Consider the following 20,515-nt stretch of genomic DNA (forward strand, 5'->3'; position numbering starts at 1 on the left):
AAGTGATGGAGTTCCCTCGTGGCTCAGCAGGTTAAGGATCAGGCATTGTCGCCACTGTGGCTCTGGTTACAGCTGTGGTGTGGGTTTGATCCCCGGCCCGGGAACATTCACATGCTGTGGGCGCAGCCAAAGAAAAAAAAAAAAGTATGTGGTGACAGCAGGCCTGAGTGACAGAGTGACAGAGGGTGGGCATAGGTGGTCAGGTGGGTGGAGTGCCTACTGGTCGCATTACAGGAGGGTCACCCCCAGGTCCCCATACATATCTGGTAGGCATTTTAGAGCCTGTGGATGGAGAGAGGGAGGGGAAAACCTTGATGGCCAAAGCGTGGCTGTCCTCACCCACTGATGAGCACTTAGGACTGGAGATGCAAAAGTTCTGGAATGTTCTCACAATTCCATCAGAGGGGAAAACATGCTTCATTTCTGGAATGTTCTGGAATGTTCTGGAACAGTTCTGGAATGTTCTCACAAGTCCATCAGAGGGGAAAACATGCTTCATTTCACATGGCCAACATTCCCTCTAAACAGGGCATCTCTGTGGAGGTCCAAAGGGACACTGGCAGTTGGTAGGGCTGAGGAGCTGTGTCCCCAGAGAGCAGCTTTCCTTTGGGGAAGCAACACACGTGCTTAGACACAGATGCCTTCTTTAGAGCTTCCAGCTAAGACCCCATCCCACCATAACGCGGTGAGAAGGAACTGGCTGCCCTGCAGGAGCAAGGCCAGTCAGGCATTGGCAGGGACCACTGGGGGCTGCTGCCTGGTTTCAGCTCACTGATCTTCCAGGTGCCCAAAAGGCAAGGTCAGAGAGGCCAAAGTCCCTGCCCTCCCCACCAGGAAAGCGCCAGGAAACGAGCAGTAAAGCTTTCCTTCCCAGCACTGCTAACAGCATTCCCAGTTCCCACATTCAAGCCCCAGGCATGAGTCAGCCCCAGCTGGGAGTTAAAGACACAGAGAAGAAAGATGCAGCTTTGGCCTCACAGTCTATGAGAAGGGATGAAAGAGCAAACAGACCCTTTTCGATCCAGAGCTGCTGTGCACCACTGAAAAGCAGGGAAGAAGCTTCTCAACTAGCTCAGGCTGCACCAGGCTGCCATCAGTCAAAGACAAAGGGCTTACTTCCCATTCCAACTGCAGGTACAGGGACCCCAATCTCACCCAGAGTAGAGAAAATTGAGGTGACTGCATTAAGAATGAGGACCCCGCTTAATTTCCAAAATATACAAACAGCTCATGCAACTCAATAACAAAACAAACAACCCAATCAAAAAAATGGGCAGAAGACCTCATGGACCTTTCCCCAAAGAAGACAGACAGATGGCCAACAGGCTCATGAAAAGATGTTCAATAAACATCAGAGAAGTGCAAATCAAAACTACAATGAGGTACCACCACACACCAGTCAGAATGATCCTCATTAAAAAGTCAACAAATAACAAATGCTGGAGAGGGTGTGGAGAAAAAGGAACCCTCCTACACTGTTGGTGGGAATGTAAATTGGTGCAGCCACTGTGGAGAGCAGTATGGAAGTACCTTGAAAACTAAAAACAGACTTACAATATGACCCAGCAATCCCACTCCTGGGCATATATCCCGAGAAACCTCTCATTCAAAAAGAGACACGCACCCCAACATTGAGAACAGCACATGTTACAACAGCCAAGACCTGGAAGCAACTGCATGTCCATCCACAGACGAATGATTAATGAAGATGTAATGTACATGATATTTAATGGAAAACTACCCAGCCATAAAAAAGAATGAAACAATGCTATTTGTAGCAACACAGACAGAACTAGAGGTTATCCCACTAAGTGAAATAAGTCAGAGAAAGACAAATATTATATAATGTAACATAGGTGGAATCCAAACACAATAGAGGAGTTCCATGGTGACCCAGCAGTTTAAGTATCCAGCATTGTCACTGCTGTGGCTTGGGTCATTGCTGTGGGGCAGGTTCAATCCCTGGGACCTTCCATATGCCTTAGCATGGCCAAAAAGAAAATACATATAAAATACATATAAATATATATATATATTTAGTTTATATATTATACATGTATAATGCATACATAAAACAAGTTAATATAAATTAACTTATTTACAAAACAGAAACAGATTCACAGACCCAGAAAGCAAACTCATGGTTACCAAAGGGGAAAAGGGGAAGAGGAATAAATTAGGAGTTGGGGATGAGCAGATAGAAACAACTACATATAAAACAGATTTTTTTACAGGATCTTTTTAAAAGGTCCTACGGGGAGCTATGTTCAATATCTTGTAATAACCTCTAATGCAAAAGAAAATGCAAATGAATGTGTGTGTAGCTGAATCACCAGAAATTAACACAACTATACTTCAAAAAAGAGAGAGAGAACTAGGGAACCAGGGTAAGACAGACCTGAGTTGAAGCTTTACTTGGCTGTGTGACCTTGGACTAGTATCTTAAGCTCTCTGAGATCCAGCCATCGCATCTCTAAGATGGGGTGAATTCACAGTGTCTACTGGTCACCGTTATAGGGGTTAAATGAGCTTATCCCTTTACCCACAAATACTTATTGAGCACCTAATCTGTGCCAGATCCTGTTCGAGGTGCTGGAGATACATCAGTGAACAAAGCAGTCAAAGAGCCCCATCTGAGTAGAGGCTACAGACCACAAAGAAGAAACACTACAAAGAAGGATCCTGGACCATAGGTTGGAAGGAGATTAGTGAGTGCTAAGGAAAGAAGAAAAAGAAGAGCAGACTGAGGGGTTGGGAGCCCTGGCGGGGTGGGGTGGAGTGTAGATGGTGATATTAAAGTGATGGTCCCAGAGGGCCTCATCCAGAGGCGACGTCACAAAAATGAGAAGACCACTACAGAGTTAGTGAACCAGATATCTGGGGAAGGAGCATCCAGCAGATGATACAGCTGGTGCAAAGGCCCTGGGGTGGGAGCACACCTTGTGTGTGGTATTGCAGAAACGAGGCCAGTGTGGCTAGGAGAATGTGATATAGGAAAAGACCAAACACAAGATGAGGACAATGGAAGTGGAGGGGGAAGACAGATGGCTTAACCCTGTCGACCATAGCAAGGTCACTGTAGTTTGCCCTGAATGAAACGGGAGCCACTGCAGGGTCTTGAGCAGAGCGAGAGTGATTCGATTTCTGTTTGAGAAGGATCGCTCATCACGTTGACAACTAATACATGGAAAGTGTCTGGTACATGAAAAGCAAGTGAAAAAGTATCATTCTTATTATTACACAATGCATGCAGTGGGCAAGAAACACCTTACCCCACAAAGTGGTACGGGTTTAAAAAATTCACAGACCTTAAAGGTAAGCGAGGTATAACTCCCTCTAGCTGCAGGAATTCTCCCCATGTGCGTCCTTGATCACCGGCCATCCTTTCTCCGCTTGGATCTGGTATCAGGACAGGAGATCACTGCCTCTCCGGTAGGCTAGCTCCTGCCATCATAACCCTGCTTGGAATCAGCCCCCAAATGAATCTGCCTTCCTCGAATCCCATGGGGGTTCTGAGTCTGCAAAGCGCAGCGCAAGTCTGCCCCCTCCCTTCGGAAGCTGAGGACAGCAGTGGGGCCCTGCAGGGTTTTCCATTCAGAGATAAAGGAAGGTGGGATTATTAATGGAATGCTGGGGGCGGGTGCAGGGAGGGCAATGAAAAGAGGAGGGCAGCTGTCAACTGCCTCTTTGGGGCACCTGGAGAGAAACTATAGGAAGAAGAGGAAGGCCCCTGAAGGTCCTCTTCTCCTGGCCAGAGACCTTGGCAAACATGGGCTCAGTAGACAGCAATGGTGTGGCCTGAGGGAGTAGGAATGACACCCTGGCCACAGATGAGGATGCTGCAACTCAGGCCCAGGAGGGGTACCTGGCCCTGCCCAGGGCACCCTACTGATAAGGCCATTGCTTAGAAAGGGCCTGAGACCTCTTCTGTCCTGGGCATACTGGACCAGGTCAGCTGCTGAGAAGTATCTGCCCTGTTGTTTGTTTTCCTGCTCTCTAGCTCTTGGGGAACCCTCTGGTGGAGCCTCCGGGGAGGCTAGTGAGCAAGGATAGCAGCCAGGGAATCCGAAGGGATCCTCTCACCCCAACCCCAAGTTAAGAGATTAGGACCGGGAGATGGGGACAGAGATACTGAAATCCATTGACTGGGGTCTCCCACTGAGAAGGGAAGCAAAAGAGAGCCAAGCCGAGGTGTGAGACTTGCCCAAACGTACTACAACTGCGCGCCCCTCATTTCCCTCTGGGGACCAGACTGCACTCCCCCAAAGGGCTGTGACGGGAGAAGGCTCCGGGTAAGGGCTGTGGGAGGTACTGGGATGCGGAGGATGCGGAGCCGGGGGATGGGCTCTGGAACACGGCTGTGGACCCGACCTCTGCCTCCCGCCTCTTCGGGATTCCCCTCTTGCACCGAGTAAAGCGAGGGCGGCGACCCGCGAAGAGCAAGTGGGGACTCAAGGGCCAGAGATCAAGGTGCAGGAACCCCAGCCCCGCCCGGAAACCTCAAGGGCCTTGAGTCGTGCCGGGCGCTCCCTACCCCACCCCACCCCACCCCACCCCCGCCGCCTCTGCCGTCACTCACGGCTGCTGCTCGCTGGCTCGCTCTTGCGCTCTCCGCGCCACAGGCACCTGCTCGCCGGGCGCTCTGCGCTCACTTCTCTCCCGCACACTGCAGACTCCCGGCGTTGCCGCCGTCACCCAGCCTCGTCCCCGGCCCAGCACAGCGCTCCGCCCTTCTCCCCGGCCCACCGGGCCCACCCACCCACCATGGCTTGGGCCTGGGACAAAGAGCGGTGCAGCCTTTTGCCCAAACTGGGGTAAGAAGTTGAGGGCGGGGGTCTGCGGAGAGAGCCTCGGGACATGCGGGGCGCAGGGACCAGCGGCCGTCTCGGGCGATGGAGAGTGGGAAGAAGCCAGGGAGAGTTTGGGTGGGAGGACCCCCAGCCACAGCGGGTGCGGGCGGGGCTGCACGCCAACCAGAGAGACTGTAGTCCCTCCAAGCTACGGGGGTGGGGGGGGAGGTGGGGGGCGCTCCGGGGCGGGGGCGGTGCCGGCTGTGCAAGAAGACGGGAGGGGAAGGGAGAGGAAGGAGGGCGGGGGTGATGCAGCGGCGGAGGCGGCACAGTGCCCAGCCACTGACCGCCCCCTCCCTCTTCCCTTCCCCTCCCCCTCTCCCGCCTCTCTCCGGCTGTGGGTCCGCCACGCCGGACCCGCTCTCCCCGCGCTGCGCTGGGTCGGACTCCAGGTCTGCGCGCCGCAGCTAAGCGCCCACTCGCCTTGCGGAAAGAGCCGCGGAGAAACCCGCGGAGGCGGCGGCGGGAGAGCTGGGAGGCAGGCGGAGTAGGTGGCAGTCGGAAGCCGAACCAGGAGACCGGGAGGCAGAAGCTCACGGCCCTGAGGCGCGCACTCTTTTGGCCAGGGATGGGTCCCGGCACGGCCCAGCCCCTGACCGGCCCGCCGGGCAGAGACTGAACTGCAGGTCCCCATCGTCCAGTGGACGACCGGACAGAGGACGGCAAGGACCGATCGCCAGTAGCCTCCCGGCGGGACCTAGGGTTCCGCGCCCCCCGCGCAGCGCCCCCCGCCGGAGCCGCGCCGGGCAAGCCGGCTAGGGAGCTGGGCTGATTGGCGGCCGCCGGCGGCCGGGGGAGGGGGCGCCGCGCGGGGCCATGGCAGGCTCCGAGGCGTCCTAGCCCGAGCCCGAGCCGGATCCGAGCCCGCGCTGCAGCCACAGCCGCCTCTCCGCGCCCGGGCCACCGCCGCCGCCGCGCCCCCTGCGGGAGATGGAACAGAGGAACCGGCTCGGCGCCCTCGGATACCTGCCGCCGTTGTTGTTGCACGCCCTGCTGCTCTTCGTGGCCGACGGTGAGCGCGGGAACTTTTCTGCCGCGGGGGGCTCGGGGAGGTCCTTGCCGGGGCCGCCAGAGCCAGCTTACCCCGGTCGCCGCGGAGGAGGAGGAGAAAAAGAAACAGAAGGCTTCGGGTCTCCAGCAATCCCGATTTGCAGCCCTGGCCCTGAGGGGTAGGGGGTGGAGAGCGGCGAAGGGTCGCCGCATCCGTGGCTCCAGCGGCCGAATCATTCGGAGCCAGACCGGGGCTCTGACTGCGGACCGGCGGCCTGCGGGGCACGGGAGTTGGCGCGCCCCAGCCTGGCTCTGGTAGCGGCCAGGCGCGAGGGAGAAGCGTAAGCCGCCCCTGCTGCCCCGCCCGATCCAGAGGGAAGCAGCCTGCAGCGGTAGCGGGTCTCTGCTGCGGCCGGGCAGCTGCTCGACCGAACTTTGCCAGCGCCTGGGCCCTTCGAGTAGCTTGGGGCGGGGGCGGTGGGGGGGAGGGGGGTGGGGGACAAGGCCAGCGAGCCGAGGACTCAACATCTCGCCTCGGGTTGCCCCAGCCCCCCGCCCTACAGCTGGTCACGCCTCTCTCTTCCCCCGCCCCCAGCTACATTTACCGAAGTCCCCAAAGATGTGACAGTACGGGAGGGAGACGATATCGAAATGCCCTGCGCGTTCCGGGCTAGTGGAGCCACCTCGTATTCGCTGGAGATTCAGTGGTGGTACCTCAAGGAGCCGCCCCGGGAGCTGCTGCACGAGCTGGCGCTCAGCGTGCCCGGCGCCCGTAGCAAGGTAACCGGCCGCCCACGCGACGCCGAGCTCGCTGGGCTCAACCCGGGGCGGCAGGGGTAACTCTGGCGAGGAAGGCAGGGCGCCGCCCTGCGGTGCCACCCATTTCCTACCTTCTCCATCCCCACAGCACTTTCAACAACAGCACTGGTTACCCCCAAGATCCTGTTCATTCATGCCCTTTCCCGGAAACCTCCGGAACTCCACCGCCTTATCCAGTCCGCCTGCTCTTGGTGGCTGCGGACCAGAGGTTGAGGGGTGCTGGGTGTTGAAAGAAGACGGCTTGCTGGGGCCGGGCTTTCCCTGCCCTCTGCTATTCTGAGGCCCCCAGGGCACAGGTCCAAGGAGTTAAGCTTCTCTGGGCTGGGTTCCAGACACCCGCAGAGCACGATGTACAGGTTACCTCCAAACCCACAGGATCAAAGGGACTTCCTCCAGTGCCCATCTGCCTCTTAAACCAGTCTCTAGCTCAGGCTTACTACACACACCACCACCACCACCACCACCACAGCCTACCCACCCTCTACCCAGAGTCCCACCCTGAGTTGCTGCTCACGTGTCCCACAGGGTCCTGTCCGGATACACCGGCCCCTCCAGCCAGTTTTTCAAGGGATTTAAAGAAATACCGTAGGGAGTGAGGATTTGCCGGCGGGAGGGAAATGGGCCTTTCTTCCCACCCCAGTGGCAATCCAGCCTCCCCTCTTTAGCTGGCAGGTGTGCTAGGGTAGCCCCTCCTTGGCCGGTCGCCATGCTAGCTCCAAGCCCTGCTTCCTTCTGTGTAAAACTCCTGAAAATCCCGATGTCCTTCTTGCCCTCAGCCATGGCCACATCAGGAGCGGTTTCGAGACTCAGCCCGCCTGCGGAGGGTCTTCTTGCGGGAGGCGCATCTGACTTCCCTGAGCCTGAAGGCCGACAGCCTAATGTCTCTCTCTCCCTCTTTGCATTTTAGGTAACAAATAAGGATGCAACTAAAATCAGCGTAAGTGTGGAGCCCAGCGCGGGCCGCGGGAGACCCCTTCTGGCCGCTTTGCGCCCCGCAGCTTCCTCCCTTTTAGAAAGGCTCAGCGGCCGTGCGGTTTAGGGCCCAGCTCGCAGCCTGGCATTGTGGGCTGCTTGGCGTGTCGGGGCGCCATCTGTCGCCGATAGCGGATCAGGTTCTCTTTTGTGTAAATCAAGGGTCCTAGGCCTGAATCTCTTTCCTCCGCTGTACGCTCACCTGTAAAACTCTCCAACGTCCGTACGGCGCGTTCAGGCTCGTTGCCTTAGCCGCGACGGATGCTCCGGATCGAGTTTCCACCCCCGCCCCGCACACACCCCCGCGCCCAGGCGGCGCCTTCCACCGCAGCCCTCTCCTCGGCCTGGGTTGCAGGTCGCGGTGCTAGGTTTTGTGAGCTGTCTGGGAGGTGGGGGGGGGGTGGGGGTGGGGGCGGCGGCAGTCTGGCCAGGGTTAAGGAGGAGATGCACCCAAGCTTTCCGAGCGTGAAATAACCAGAACCGATCAGGACCTCCTCTTATGCTCAGTTCAGAAATGAGGGTTCCCTGGGAGTTTGGGGAGGACCGCAGAACGGTTGCTCCCCATCATCTCCACCAGGCGGCAAGGAGGTGGGCTTTGTCCGGAGCTTCAGGCTGCGGGGAGGGGGGGAGGCAGGGTCCTAAGTGGCAGGGACCCAAGGGGTCGGGCAGCAGCCCCCTGCGTGGCCTGCCTCCTTGGACGGACGGAGGGTTAGCTGCGAAGGGCTGGAGCTGGGGACAGGTATATATGTGCCCTCGGAGGGCAGGGCGGCTTTCCTTCGGACGCTCCCCAGCCCTCCTCATTCTAGAATAAGGGAACATAATAGGGCGAAAAGACGTGGAGGCCCGGCCTGAAGGCCAAGCCTCAGAGCGGATGCGCCAGATGGAGCTGGTTCCTGGGGGAAAACATGGATGGTTAGCGTTTAGAGGCGGAGCCTGAGGTTTCTCCAGAGCGCCGAAGGGAGGAAGGAGGGGTGGGTTCTGTGGCTCAGACGGGAAAGCTATGGAAGACTGGAAGGTGGGTTTATGAGAGCACGGGGTGCAACCTGGGGCAGTTAGTTAAGATGCAGGGGAGCTGGAGACAGGATGCAATGGACAGGGCCCCCTCAGGGAGTTGGGAGCCCCCATGCCACTGCTGAGACAGGGCAGTAAGGAAAACTGAATCCTGATGCTGGGCAAAGCTGGGTCTGAAAAGTGTTGGGGTGCTGTGGCCTTGGGGCGGGGGGTGGCTGGGCGGGGCGCCGGGCTGGGCGAGGCTGCACCTCGCGGTCCGGGAGCGCCGGTGGCGGGCCTGCCCATCTCGGTCTCTGACCCCAGCGCCTTCTCTCTTGCAGACCGTGCGCGTCCAGGGCAATGACATCTCGCACCGGCTGCGACTGTCGGCCGTGCGGCGGCAGGACGAGGGCGTGTACGAGTGCCGCGTGTCGGACTACAGCGACGACGACACGCAGGAACACAAGGCCCAAGCGCTGCTGCGCGTGCTCTCGCGCTTCGCGCCGCCCAACATGCAGGCCGCGGAGGCCGTATCCCACATCCAGAGCAGCGGCCCACGTCGCCACGGCCCCGCCAGCGCCGCCAGCGCCACCAACGTCGGCGCCGTGGGCCGAGCCACCTCCGAGCCCGACCGCGGCGACAAGAGCCCACCTCCCGGGAGCCCTCCGGTGGCCCCAGGCCCCGGAATCCCCGAGGCCGCCGCCGCCGCCGCCGCCTCCGCGGCCCACGCAGCCACCACCACCGTCGCGGCCGCAGCTGCTGCTTCTTCAGCGTCGCCGCCACCCCGCGAGGCGGTCCTTCTGCGCCAGAGGCACGGCTCAGGTAAGGGGGTGGCTCACGTGGGGGTGGCTCTGGCCAGAGGGGCGGCCCCACTTGGGTTGTTTGCGGATGCAGAGTCGGTGGTGGTTAATCGGGGTGCGCTCAGGGCGCGTTTTCCGCAGCCTCACTTCTGCTCCCTCCCTGCTGTTCTCCTGTCTTTGTTGTTGGTGGCTTGAAGCATTCACGACTTGTATTTATGACTGGGGGCTGCCTAGCTGGCGACTTGCAGTTGACAGGGCTGGAGTGAGGGGACCCATCCTTTAAGTTTGGAGAATTGAACCCTGGGGGCTGCACTTCAACCCTGGGGGGCCTGCTTTTCTCCTGGAGCCCTTAAGCCCTAAAGAGTGGGCAGGAATCTAGAATGAGAAGAGGTGGTTATAACTCACGCCTCGATGTCTGGATGCTGCTTGACTGAACCGAATAGCGAGTCTCTGTCCAAGCCTGCAGGGGTGGGCCTGGCTGTGCAGTGTCTGCTCTCCTTGGCTATGTCCGTGCCAGTACCAGGCACAGGTTCTGCTGTAAATCACCACTCCAGTCTCCTCTGGATCCTCGTGGAGAGGAAAGGGGGTGAGGATGGAGCCCTGCGGTGGTGAGGAGGGCACCCAAAAGTTCTGGCCTGCTTTCCTAGGGAGCTGAGAGGGCTGCGGGTGGGGGAGGAGGAGAAGGCAGAAAGGGGCCAGAGAACAGAAGATCAGGACAATGGATGGACTGCAGGGCAGGGCGGGCAACTCTGGAGCAGGAGGGGCTGCTTAGCAATGGTGGGCGTTTATGGAGGGTGGAAGGGCCCACTGCCCAAGGTGTCCCTCCTTCCAAACCATCCTTCATCCCCAACAGCCACTCAAAGATAGGCCTCGGAGGTGAGCTCAGCTCCGGTGCTCATTCTCTGTATCTGATTTGAGGCACGTCACTCCGTCTCAGTCTTATTTGATGCATAGAGAGCATCCCTATGGGCCTTGCAGCACCTGGAGCCTGGGCTCTGGGACCATTGTATATAAACCTTTGGGGAACGGGGGCAGCGTGGAGCACACTGTCATCCCCTACTCTCATGGTTCTCAGAGCACAGACCACCTGCCATCAGCATCAGAGCATGCTAAGGATGCAGGACTCTCCTGCTGAATCCAAGGAGACAGGCATCCTAGCCTCCCTCCCTGGCTGATTCTAAAGCCTTCAAACAGTTGAGACCCTGCCAGTTTGTCTTTCATGTCAGTTCACTTGTTTCTTACGCAGTTATACTCCCTGCGGGAGCTTCTCCATGTAGCTCAGGCCCCTGGCTGGATCTGGAGGCCTCATTCCTCTTAGGCTCCCCCAGGCTGTGGGGGAAGGTCAGTCCGCTGAGACCCTGGGGAGGGCCCCGCCCCAAACCTCCCATCTGATTTGGAACTTTCCCCATGTTAGATTAAGATAATACCAGTTGCTGTGAAAAACTCCTAAATGCCAGAGGCGTATTAACACAATGCAAAGTATTGTTTCTGATTTTATATCATGCACGGGCGGGGGGCTCTGTTCCGTGCAGTCATTCAGGGACTCAGGATGACAGAAACTCTACCATCTTCAAGAAGTGGCTTCTAAGATCACTCTAGGCATCAACATAGAGCCCATAGACAAGAGAAGAGAGAATGAAAGCAGCCCTTCTCAACCCTGTTCCCCGAGTAAACCAAGCGCTATGGCTCTGAGGCACACGTGACATGTGATGAATTGACTCCTTTCTGATGCATTTAGAATGGGACTTGGACGATTGAGAAAATAGTCAGATCATTTTGGTAGGGCTTAATAGAGAAACGCTGATATGGAGAATGGCGAGGGGAGTTTTTAAAGGCTAGGCCTAGAAGTGGTAAATTTAACATCTCTGGATGTATTTTTTTCAGAACTATTTCAGTAATCCCTGACCTCAGTGAGAACTTAGAATGGAAGTTGCTGGGAGTTCCCGTCATGGCGCAGTGGTTAACGAATCTGACTAGGAACCATGAGGTTGCGGGTTCGGTCCCTGGCCTTGCTCAGGGGGTTGAGGATCCAGCATTGCCGTGAGCTGTGGTGTAGGTTGCAGACTCGGCTCGGATCCCGCATTGCTGTGGTTCTGGCGTAGGCCATTGGCTACAGCTCCGATTTGACCCCTAGCCTGGGAACCTCCATATGCCGCGGGAGCGGCCCAAAGAAATAGCAAAAAGACAAAAAAATAAAATAAAATAATAAAAAAATGAAGTCTTTGGTCAGGGAGCACTATGTGAAAAGAGAGCTTTGAGAATGAACTTGATAGTGCTCACAAAAATGGTAATGAAGCCAAGGTCACGCGCTCTCTCCTGCTTGCTTCTCCCTCTCCCCCCGGCCAGAGCCAGACTGAGGCTGACCTGACTATGCCTGGCATGGTAGGTCAGATGGCCAATCTCTTGGTTTGACCACAAGGAGGCTCCATGGAAGGTAGCATGGACAGTGCCCTTCTTTCTAGAAGATCTGGAGGGCCTCAGGTCAGCTCAGTTCTGTTGGCACAGTGCCAGGGCCTCCCAGCAGGTGGGGCCTTGGGCACCTGCCAACTACAGGGCAGCCTATTAATGCCCACATAATAGGCAGGGCAGCAGCCCAGGCGGGGGATTCCTCTGCCCTCCTTGCAGTGGGAAATAGCATTCATTTCCCTCCAGAAAACACAACCAGCTGACAGGGCAGTGCAACTAAGATGGGGTATGGTGGCCCCTAAGGTCTCTCACCCCAAAACCCTTGCTAGCTCCTGAACCATTCAGATACATCTCAGAAGGAGCCCCGAATTTCTCTCCGCCTCCCGTTTGGAGAGCCAGGAAGGTGGGGCTTCAGCTGGGAGGTCGTCTCAGAAGGCTTGGGTCCTCCACTCTCTGGGTGAAGCTCTTGGGAGAATCACTGTGCTATGGGCCCCTCTGTGTCCTACCCTGGGCATGGAGAAGTGGGTTAGAGGACCCACAAACATACCCGAGTGGCTTGATCCCAAGGAGAGATCCATGTCTGCTTTTTGCTTTTTAGGGCCAAACCTGCATCATATGGAAGTTTCCAAGCTAGGGGTCAAATCGGAGCTACAGCTGCTGGCCTACACCATAGCCACAGCCAATGCGGGATCCAAGCCATGTCTGCGACCTACACCCCAGCTCACGGCAACGTCGGATCCTTAACCCACTAAGCAAGGCCAGGGATCGAACCTGCATCCTCATGGATACTAGTCGGGTTCATTCCTGCTGAGCCACAATGGGAACTCCTATGCCATCTTAATTAAGTGGCCCATGCCCCCCCCGCCCCCCGCCAAGGCCACCCCACTGAGGCTGTGAGCTATTGGTTGAATGAAGACTGCAGACTGAGTGTTGAGTCATAGACATTAGGAACTGTTCTGTAGGGTCGTGTCATTGAGCAGGGCTTGGTCCTGCGGAGCCTCACTGGACTGCAGCAGGCCAGCTGTCACTCAGAGCTACTAGCAGCACAAGTCAGAGAAGGAGCGCCAGATGATAACCTCAGGCTTGCCCAACCCCACACCCACCCCTGCCCCACAGATCTCTGCAGCTTAGAGAGAAGGGGATGAGGAAGGACTGTTGCCACTAGGTTACCAGGCATGGATGTTTGCAGAGTGTAGCAGTGAGGGTGCTGGGGAAGCAGATGGCACATTCAAACAGGGTCATGGAGGAGAGGCGATGAGAATTTTTTTTTTTTTTTTTTTTTTTTTTTTTTTTTTTTTTGTCTTTTTAGGGCCGCCCTCACGGCACATGGAGGTTCCCAGGCTAGGGGTCTAATCAGAGCTGTAGCTGCTGGCCTACACCACAGCCACAGAAACAGCAGATCCGAGCCAGTCTGTGACCTCCACCGCAGCTCACGGCAACGCAGGATCCTTAACCCACTGAGCAAGGCCAGGGATCGAACCCACAAGGCCAGGGATCGAACCCACAAGGCCAGGGATCGAACCCACAACCTCATGGTTCTTAGTCGGATTTGTTTCTGCTGCACCACGATGGGAACTCCGATGAGAGTATTTTTTAAAGTGTGCAACAGATAGGGCAGCCAATGATGAGAACCAGCCCCCAGGGCTAGTGGGAGCCATTAGCACCTTTGGCCTGAAGAGGCAAGCGAGGGAGCAATTAGCAGAACCCGAACTTGAACCTGGAAAGAGGCTAACTGGGCAGAGGTCTCACTGCAAAGAGCTGAGGCCTTGGGAAAGGAGCACATTGGACCCATAGTGGCCCAGCAAGGGCTTTGATCTCCTCCTGCCCTCTAGCCCTCGCCAGGGCCTCCCATGGGCCAAACCCTCCTGGGAGCTGATGGAGCTGGGTGCCTGGGTGATGCAGCCTACACCAGCCAGCCTCCAGGGACTCAGAGCAGAGTGGAGAGAGGGGGAGGGTGGATCTGGGGGGATAAAGGGAATAACCCAGCTCTCAAGGGAGGGAGATGAATTCTACCCTGCTCCAACTGCAAGACAAACCCAGAGCTGAGCTTCTGATGGAAGAGGCCCTCTAAGGCCCCAGTGGCTTAGCACTGGCTGTTTTGGATCAGCAGCCTCAGAGATGGTCCCAGCTCACCTCCTCAGACAGTCACGCATCAAGTGATCGCTCCTGGGAGAAATCAGAAGTCCCCGACAAACACTGCTCTGTGTTTTCAGTGAGCTGTTTTGGTAATGCCAGGAAAGGAGTGAGGGGACTTACTCAAAACTTCATCCTTTAACTCCTACAGAGCCCAGCCAGAAAGGCCTTCCTGTGCCCTGTGTGTGCCCAATGTAGCCAAATACATATTTGCACTAAAAGTTGATGTGCAAAAACTCATTCATTTCACGTCTCATTTGTCAAGAGACATTTTGATATTTGTGCTTAAAAATAACACAGGCTAGATTAGCACAGCAGAACTGCACAGGAGACCAGGCTTTTTCTTAGCCATGTTCATAAATCTGGCTCCTAATTAATCTGAACACTGACCTATTTTTCATGAACACTTTGTTGCTGGTTGCCATTTCCAGAAAAAAAAAAAAAAAAAAAAAGAGAGAGAGAGAGAGAGAGAGAGAGAGAGCAAGCAAGAAAGAGAAAAAACAAAACGAAGTGTCTTCCAGACCAACCCTTCTAACTGGAAAGGTGCCATGGTGAAGACAAGTGTGGCCTCAATAGAATACAGTTTGCAACTGAATGGCTTGTATGTTGGCAAGAGGTTCCCCTCTGCAGAGACCTGGGGATCAGATCTGTGGCATGTGAACCTCTAATTAGCCTCGGGGCTCTGGCTCCAAGAAAAGCTGCCCTGGCCCCTACGGAGAGCCGGCTGGTCGTGGCAAACTGCTGCCTGGTGCCCGCACAGAAAACTGGCTCTCAATATTTCAATTAATAATGAGAGAAAGACAGCCAAGGCCATAGGTGTGACGGCTTTAGAGAAACTGTTATTACTGGGAGCCATCAAGGGGAGCATCCTTGGGTGTTGCCATGGCAACCGTAAACCATGACCAAAGGGGGCTATGGACAAGGTGAAGGCACTCACTTTCCACCCATGCCCCTGGGGGATGACAAATCAGGTGGAAATGGTGCCCGTGAGCCCAGGGAGAATCTCCATGCAGTGGGCAGAGTCTCCAACCAGACTGGCAGAGCCAGGCGGCAGTCACCTGGTCTTTCCTCTCCCTAGACCCGCAGGGACCCGAAAGCCATCCCCTTAAACAAACAACACCCTCTTTCCTCAATTGCTGGTGTGACACGAGGATCATAATTAAAGAGGAAGTACATCTAGTCAGAGATGTCCCAGACCAGAGACGGGAGGGTGAGGCTCTCTGCGCATCGTGAAAGAGAAAGATCAAAGGGTTTCATAAAGGACAAGGCTGAGCCTCACAGCTGGCAGCAGACACCCGCATTGGTGGCAGATGTGTGTGATTATCGACTGCATGGCATCCGCATCCTCATCAGTCAGTCGCATGGTAGCCATGAGCAGCAACCAGTGATGGCACCACAGACGTGGCTCGGGCCATCAAGTGCACCCGGGGGGCTCCAGCGCAAAGGTCGCTGTCAGCAGGAGTCCCAAGGGAGAAAGCCCCCAACCCCACCGAGGCAGAGGAGGTCTCCTGTAGGCAGTGTGGGGCTTTAGGCTTGAAAGAGGCGCCTGGGGCTTTGTCCTCCTGCTTAGGTGAGTTCCGGGGAAGTTTCTGGAGGCCTCGCCTTTCCTGCCCACCCCTGTGCCCCATGGATTGAGAAAGTCCCACCAAACAGAAGGGCCTTTGTCCACCACCGAGCAGTGAGTCAGCTCACCATGCACCCTTTCTCTCAGCATCAGGGATACCCCAAATGAAGGATGAAACAGCTGCATTAGGGATTGTGATAATGAGAAAGAATCACCCGTGCCTTCCACGGAGCACCTGGTGTATGCCACGCGTGCCCCTCACTGGTGTCCTTCCTTTCTGCAGTTCCCTGCGACGCCGCCTGCCCCACGTCCTCAAACAGGCCCCTCCCTGGAGCCCAGACCCTTTCCCAGCTGGGGTGGCAGCCCCACAGGAGGAGCAGAGAGCCAGGCTTTCTAAATGTCACCAGCAGCTGAACCCACCAAGGAGCGTCTCATTAAATACGCCAGGCGCACATTTTTCAAGCTCTGCATATTAAGGATTCCCCAAGCATCCATGGGAATAAATGAGGTCAAGTGCTTTTGTAATACGATATTGATTACTTCTGCCCCATGTGGACAGAGACAAGGGCTCGACTGTGGGCTAAACCCCTTAAGCTGTACGGGAGATGCTGGCTTGGCTTTAAGATACCTTTGCAGCACAGGGGGCAGAAAGTATCATCCTTCCTACTCCCCCATGCTTTGCTGACTGTTAGCGTGCATCTCTTGGAAACTCATATCCAAAGCTGTTGAGAAGCTTCACCTTGTCTTACGTAAGGGCTGCAAGAAAGTTTAAGATGATAGGCAAACAGACCCAGACCCTCAGCTGCTGAGTCCTGCCTTTTCCCTAAGAAGGGTGACAAACCTTCTTCTCTGGCGTGTGTCTTCTGGTGAAAACAGCCTGCTGGTCGGTGGCTTTGGTGTTCTCAGGGCAGGTGTGCTATAAATACAAGATGCATTACCCTGTTCGGCCTCCTGTGCATTGGGGTTCAGCTGCCTTTAGCTACCATTGAGCAGAGAGCATGGAGGGGGGCTGCAGAGCAAGCGGCAAGGGTCTGAGGCCTGTACCATGCTCGGGCCCCCTATCCCACCACACCCTCCATGAGACAGCGCTGCCAAGGCAAGGCTGTGAAGCCTTGTCCCTGCGTCAGCAGTCCTGGGTGAGGCTATTTCTGGAAAGTATTGGTTGTTCCGCTCCATGATTACTGCTCTCCAGGCTGAAATATCAAAGCTACTTTGGACTGGCTACTGTTTTTATGGTTCAAGGAGAGTGGTTTTTTTTTGGGAGGGCCACCATTCACCTGCTCACCCACACACCCATGGGCCCTGCTCCATCCAGCTCAGAAGTGACCACCCTGCTGGAAGGGGGACAGACCACTCATATCCATAAAGGCCAGATGCATCCGGCTCAGAAGTGACCACCCTGCCGTGGGGGGACAGACCACTCATATCCGCAAAGGCCAGCTGTCCTGAGTGCACCCAGCTGAACACCCAGCACCTGTGAAGGGTCAAGGCCATAGGCAGTCTTGCTGTGGTCAGCCAGGGCCGAGGCAAGACCAGTCCTCTCTTAAAGGAGCTGGTGGAGGAGACAAAACAAACTCGAGAAAGGGCTGATCCCAGTTCGGGAGGACGTTTTACTCGCCCCTTTTCCAACCATTTTATTCTCCCTCCTGACATTTCAGATGTTTCTTATCATTCAGCTCTCGCCAGCTAGTAGGCAAGCCAGCGTTTGAATGCCAGCAAATCTCCCCATTGCTGGGCCTGATGGAGCGCCCACCACCCAGCAGTCGGCGTCTGGGCTTCATTTTCTCACCCTTCCTAAGTACTCTGCTTCTCATGTTCCTCTCCCATTTGAATCCTGACCGGTTGCTTCCTGCTGCCACCTCGTGCAGGTTCCCACGACTCTTATCATCTGGATGCACCAGTGCCCAGGCCAGAGAGTGAGGGATGGGATCGGAGGAGAAAATCCACAGAAAGAGTAGAGTTTCACACAAGGCCCGACACCTAAAAGATGGCACCACTTGGAGTTCCCGTCGTGGCGCAGTGGTTAACGAATCTGACTAGGAACCATGAGGCTGGGGGTTCCATCCCTGGCCTCGCTCAGTAGGTTAAGGATCCGGCGTTGCTGTGAGCTGTGGTGTGGGTTGCAGATGCGGCTCAGATCTGGCGTTGCTGTGGCTGTAGTGTATGTAGGCCGGTGGCTACAGTGCCAATGAGACCCCTAGCCTGGGAACCTGCATGTGCCGCAGGTGCAGCCCTAGAAAAGGCAAAAAGACCAAAAAAAAAAAAAAAAAAAAAGCCCCATTTGTGGGAATGGCACTGACTGCCCAGGGTCATTTCCTGAGGTCTGGGGGCTGGACCGGGTGCTGCTGTCTAAGACTTTGCTCTGAGACTTGTCTCCGTCGGGCTGTGAGCCTGATGGGGCTAAAGGTGAGGGAAGGAGCGGATGGCGATGTAGAGCAGCAAGCGCCCTCAGATTGCAAATGGCTCTGGGAGGTGCTATTTTTATCCTTTCTCTCTCGGTGCCATGTGGAGGGGGGAGGACAGGACATGGGGGTGGTGCCATGTCCTTCTCCTTGTCTGGTCGCAGCTGTGGTCCATGCGTCAGGAGCTCCTGGGTGAGCAAGGTTCACTGCGGTTCCCACCGCACCTCGCACCACCACGGTGTACACCTGCACCTGCACACGTGGGCCCGGCTCTGCGCCCGGGTAGTGCCTGGTCTTGCTTCGCTGTTGTACAGGCTGCCCTCCGCAGGGAGGCCACTGTGAGGGGAGGAAGTGGGCTGACAAGGAAGTCACATTCTGAGGAGAGGCTCTTGTGTACAGCACAGGACAAGGGAGCAGAAGGACCAAGGCCCCCTAGTGACAGTCAAGCAGCCAAAGAGCCTCCAGGGTGGCCTGGATTGGAAAGGATGGAGCCACATGTGTGGGAAGCTGGGTTGGCATGGCAGGGGATGAGGCCAGGCCACTGTTACAGGATCGGGCCTGCACTGTCTTCCATGGGCTCCAGCATCTTGCCTTTCGTATTCACACCCGCCCAGATGTTGTCACTGTGGCTCTCTTAGCCTGATGACTGACAATAAAGGTGCTGCTTGGCCCCCAGGGACCAGCGGGCAGAGGGAGGATAAAGAGCGGGCTGCATGAAGGTCCAGGGGGCCAGGACCCTCCAGGTCCCACATGAGCCTCCCTCCTGCCCCCACCTAGCACGAAGAGCCCACTGCAGGCTCGCTGAGAAGGCCCTCCCACCTTTAAAAGACAGATGTTGGAGTTCCCGTCGTGGCGCAGTGGTTAACGAATCCGACTAGGAACCATGAGGTTGCAGGTTCGGTCCCTGCCCTTGCTCAGTGGGTTAACGATCCGGCGTTGCCATGAGCTGTGGTGTAGGCCGCAGATGCGGCTCGGATCCCGCGTTGCTGTGGCTCTGGCGTAGGCTGGCAGCTACAGCTCTGATTCGACCCCTAGCCTGGGAAGCTCCATATGCTGTGGGAGCGGCCCAAGAAATGGCAAAAAGACAAAAAAAAAAAAGATAAATAAAAGACGGATGTTGCCAAAGAGAGAGAGTGCCTCCCTCTGCTGCCCCCTGGCCCCTGCATGCAGCCCACTCTTCATCCTCCCATCCTCCCCATCCGCTCTCCTCGGGGAAGTCTCAGTTTTCTTTAAGCCAGGAAAGCCCAGCTACAATGTCAGTCCCCCTACAGTGACTCTTTTTTTTTTTTTTTTGTCTTTTTGTCTGTTTAGGGCCACACCCATGGCATATGGAGAGTCCCAGGCTAGGAGTCCAATCGGAGCTGTTGCTGCCGACCTACGCCACAGCCACAGCAATACCAGATCTGAGTCGTGCCTGCGACCTACACCACAGCTTATGGCAAAGTCAGATCCTTAACCCACTGAGCGAGGCCAGGGATCGAACCCGCAACCTCATGGTTCCTAATCAGATTCATTTCTGCTGCATTGCAGTGGGAACTCCACAGTGACTCTTATTATAATGGACTCTCACACAAATGCCGCTTAGCCCATAGCAAGGTTTCTAATAAACCCTGGAGGAGAGGGAGCTGACATGGTGTCAGGGCTCATTCTGAGCCAGGGTGGGGCCCTGGGCTAACTCTCTGGTCTGGCCGGGGCAAGGGGCAGGGGGCTGCCCAGAGCATCAGGTGGACCCAGCCCCTGCTTCAGGGTGGAGCTCACCACCCAGCTGTGATGGCCACACTGAGCAGGAGGTACCCTGAGAATGCCCTTGGGTTTCAGCTGAGACGCAAGAGGGGCTCAGAAGAGGTGGAGCCAGGGTGGGCTGGTGGTAGGGGTCACTTCACAGAAGGGGTAGGTTTCCCTGACCTTGCAGCCTAAGGGTTGCCTCCATCCTGAGCACTGAAGCGCCCAGGCATTTACCATCCCTCTGGCACTGGAGTCAGTGCCCGACAGAGCACCCCACTCAGACTGATGCTCTGGGAAGGCAGGCCCAATTCTTTCTCACCATCTATCCCTGGCACCCCACATTCATGGGCATTGGGCCTGGCACTAGTTTGTTCCATCAATCATTTCCTCATTCATCCAGAAAATGCCCATTGAGCCTCTTTATATGCAGGAACTGGGCTGAGCACTGAGGATACAATGTGAATAAGACCAACAAGGTCCTGAGAGCCTGAAGAGGAAGGGACAGACATTGACCAAATAGTCACATGGCAAATAGAAATTTGCAGCCATTGCTGGCATTCTAAAGGAGGGGCCCATGGGCTGTGGAACTTAGAATGGGGGGACCTGACCCAGTCAGAGAAGGGTCCTGGAGGAGATGGCATTCAAGCTGGAGTCTGGGAGATGATTAAGAATTGGCCTGATAAAGAGAGAGAGAAAGGCCTTCCAGGAAGAGGGGACAGCATGTGCAAAGATCCTGTGCAAGAGGGAGCAGGGGAGTACAAAGGCCTGACAAAGTGTTAGTATGGCTGCAGCAGAGAAAGCAGGAAGTTGCAAAGGGGTTAATTAAGTCAGAAGGAGTTCAGGGTTCAAACACCATGGGGTAGG

At 56.1% G+C, this 20,515-nt stretch overlaps 1 protein-coding gene across 2 annotated transcripts in view; it reads left to right on the forward strand.

Annotated features, from left to right (window-relative positions):
- Window positions 4,632-20,515, forward strand: part of VSTM2B (V-set and transmembrane domain containing 2B) — a 30,405-nt gene continuing 14,521 nt past the window's right edge. Inside the window, exons 1-5 of one of the 2 annotated variants that reach the window (XM_003355830.3) lie at window positions 4,647-4,814; window positions 5,243-5,862; window positions 6,436-6,620; window positions 7,567-7,596; window positions 8,963-9,443. In XM_003355830.3, coding sequence (XP_003355878.1) covers window positions 5,781-5,862; window positions 6,436-6,620; window positions 7,567-7,596; window positions 8,963-9,443 — 778 coding nt within the window. In that variant the 5' untranslated portion in view covers window positions 4,647-4,814; window positions 5,243-5,780. Of the gene's footprint in view, window positions 4,815-5,242; window positions 5,863-6,435; window positions 6,621-7,566; window positions 7,597-8,962; window positions 9,444-20,515 lie in introns of both variants that reach the window. The other variant, XM_005664465.3, reaches the window with a different exon arrangement.

Source organism: Sus scrofa, chromosome 6 (assembly GCF_000003025.6).
Source record: "Sus scrofa isolate TJ Tabasco breed Duroc chromosome 6, Sscrofa11.1, whole genome shotgun sequence".
Taxonomy (NCBI): domain Eukaryota; kingdom Metazoa; phylum Chordata; class Mammalia; order Artiodactyla; family Suidae; genus Sus; species Sus scrofa.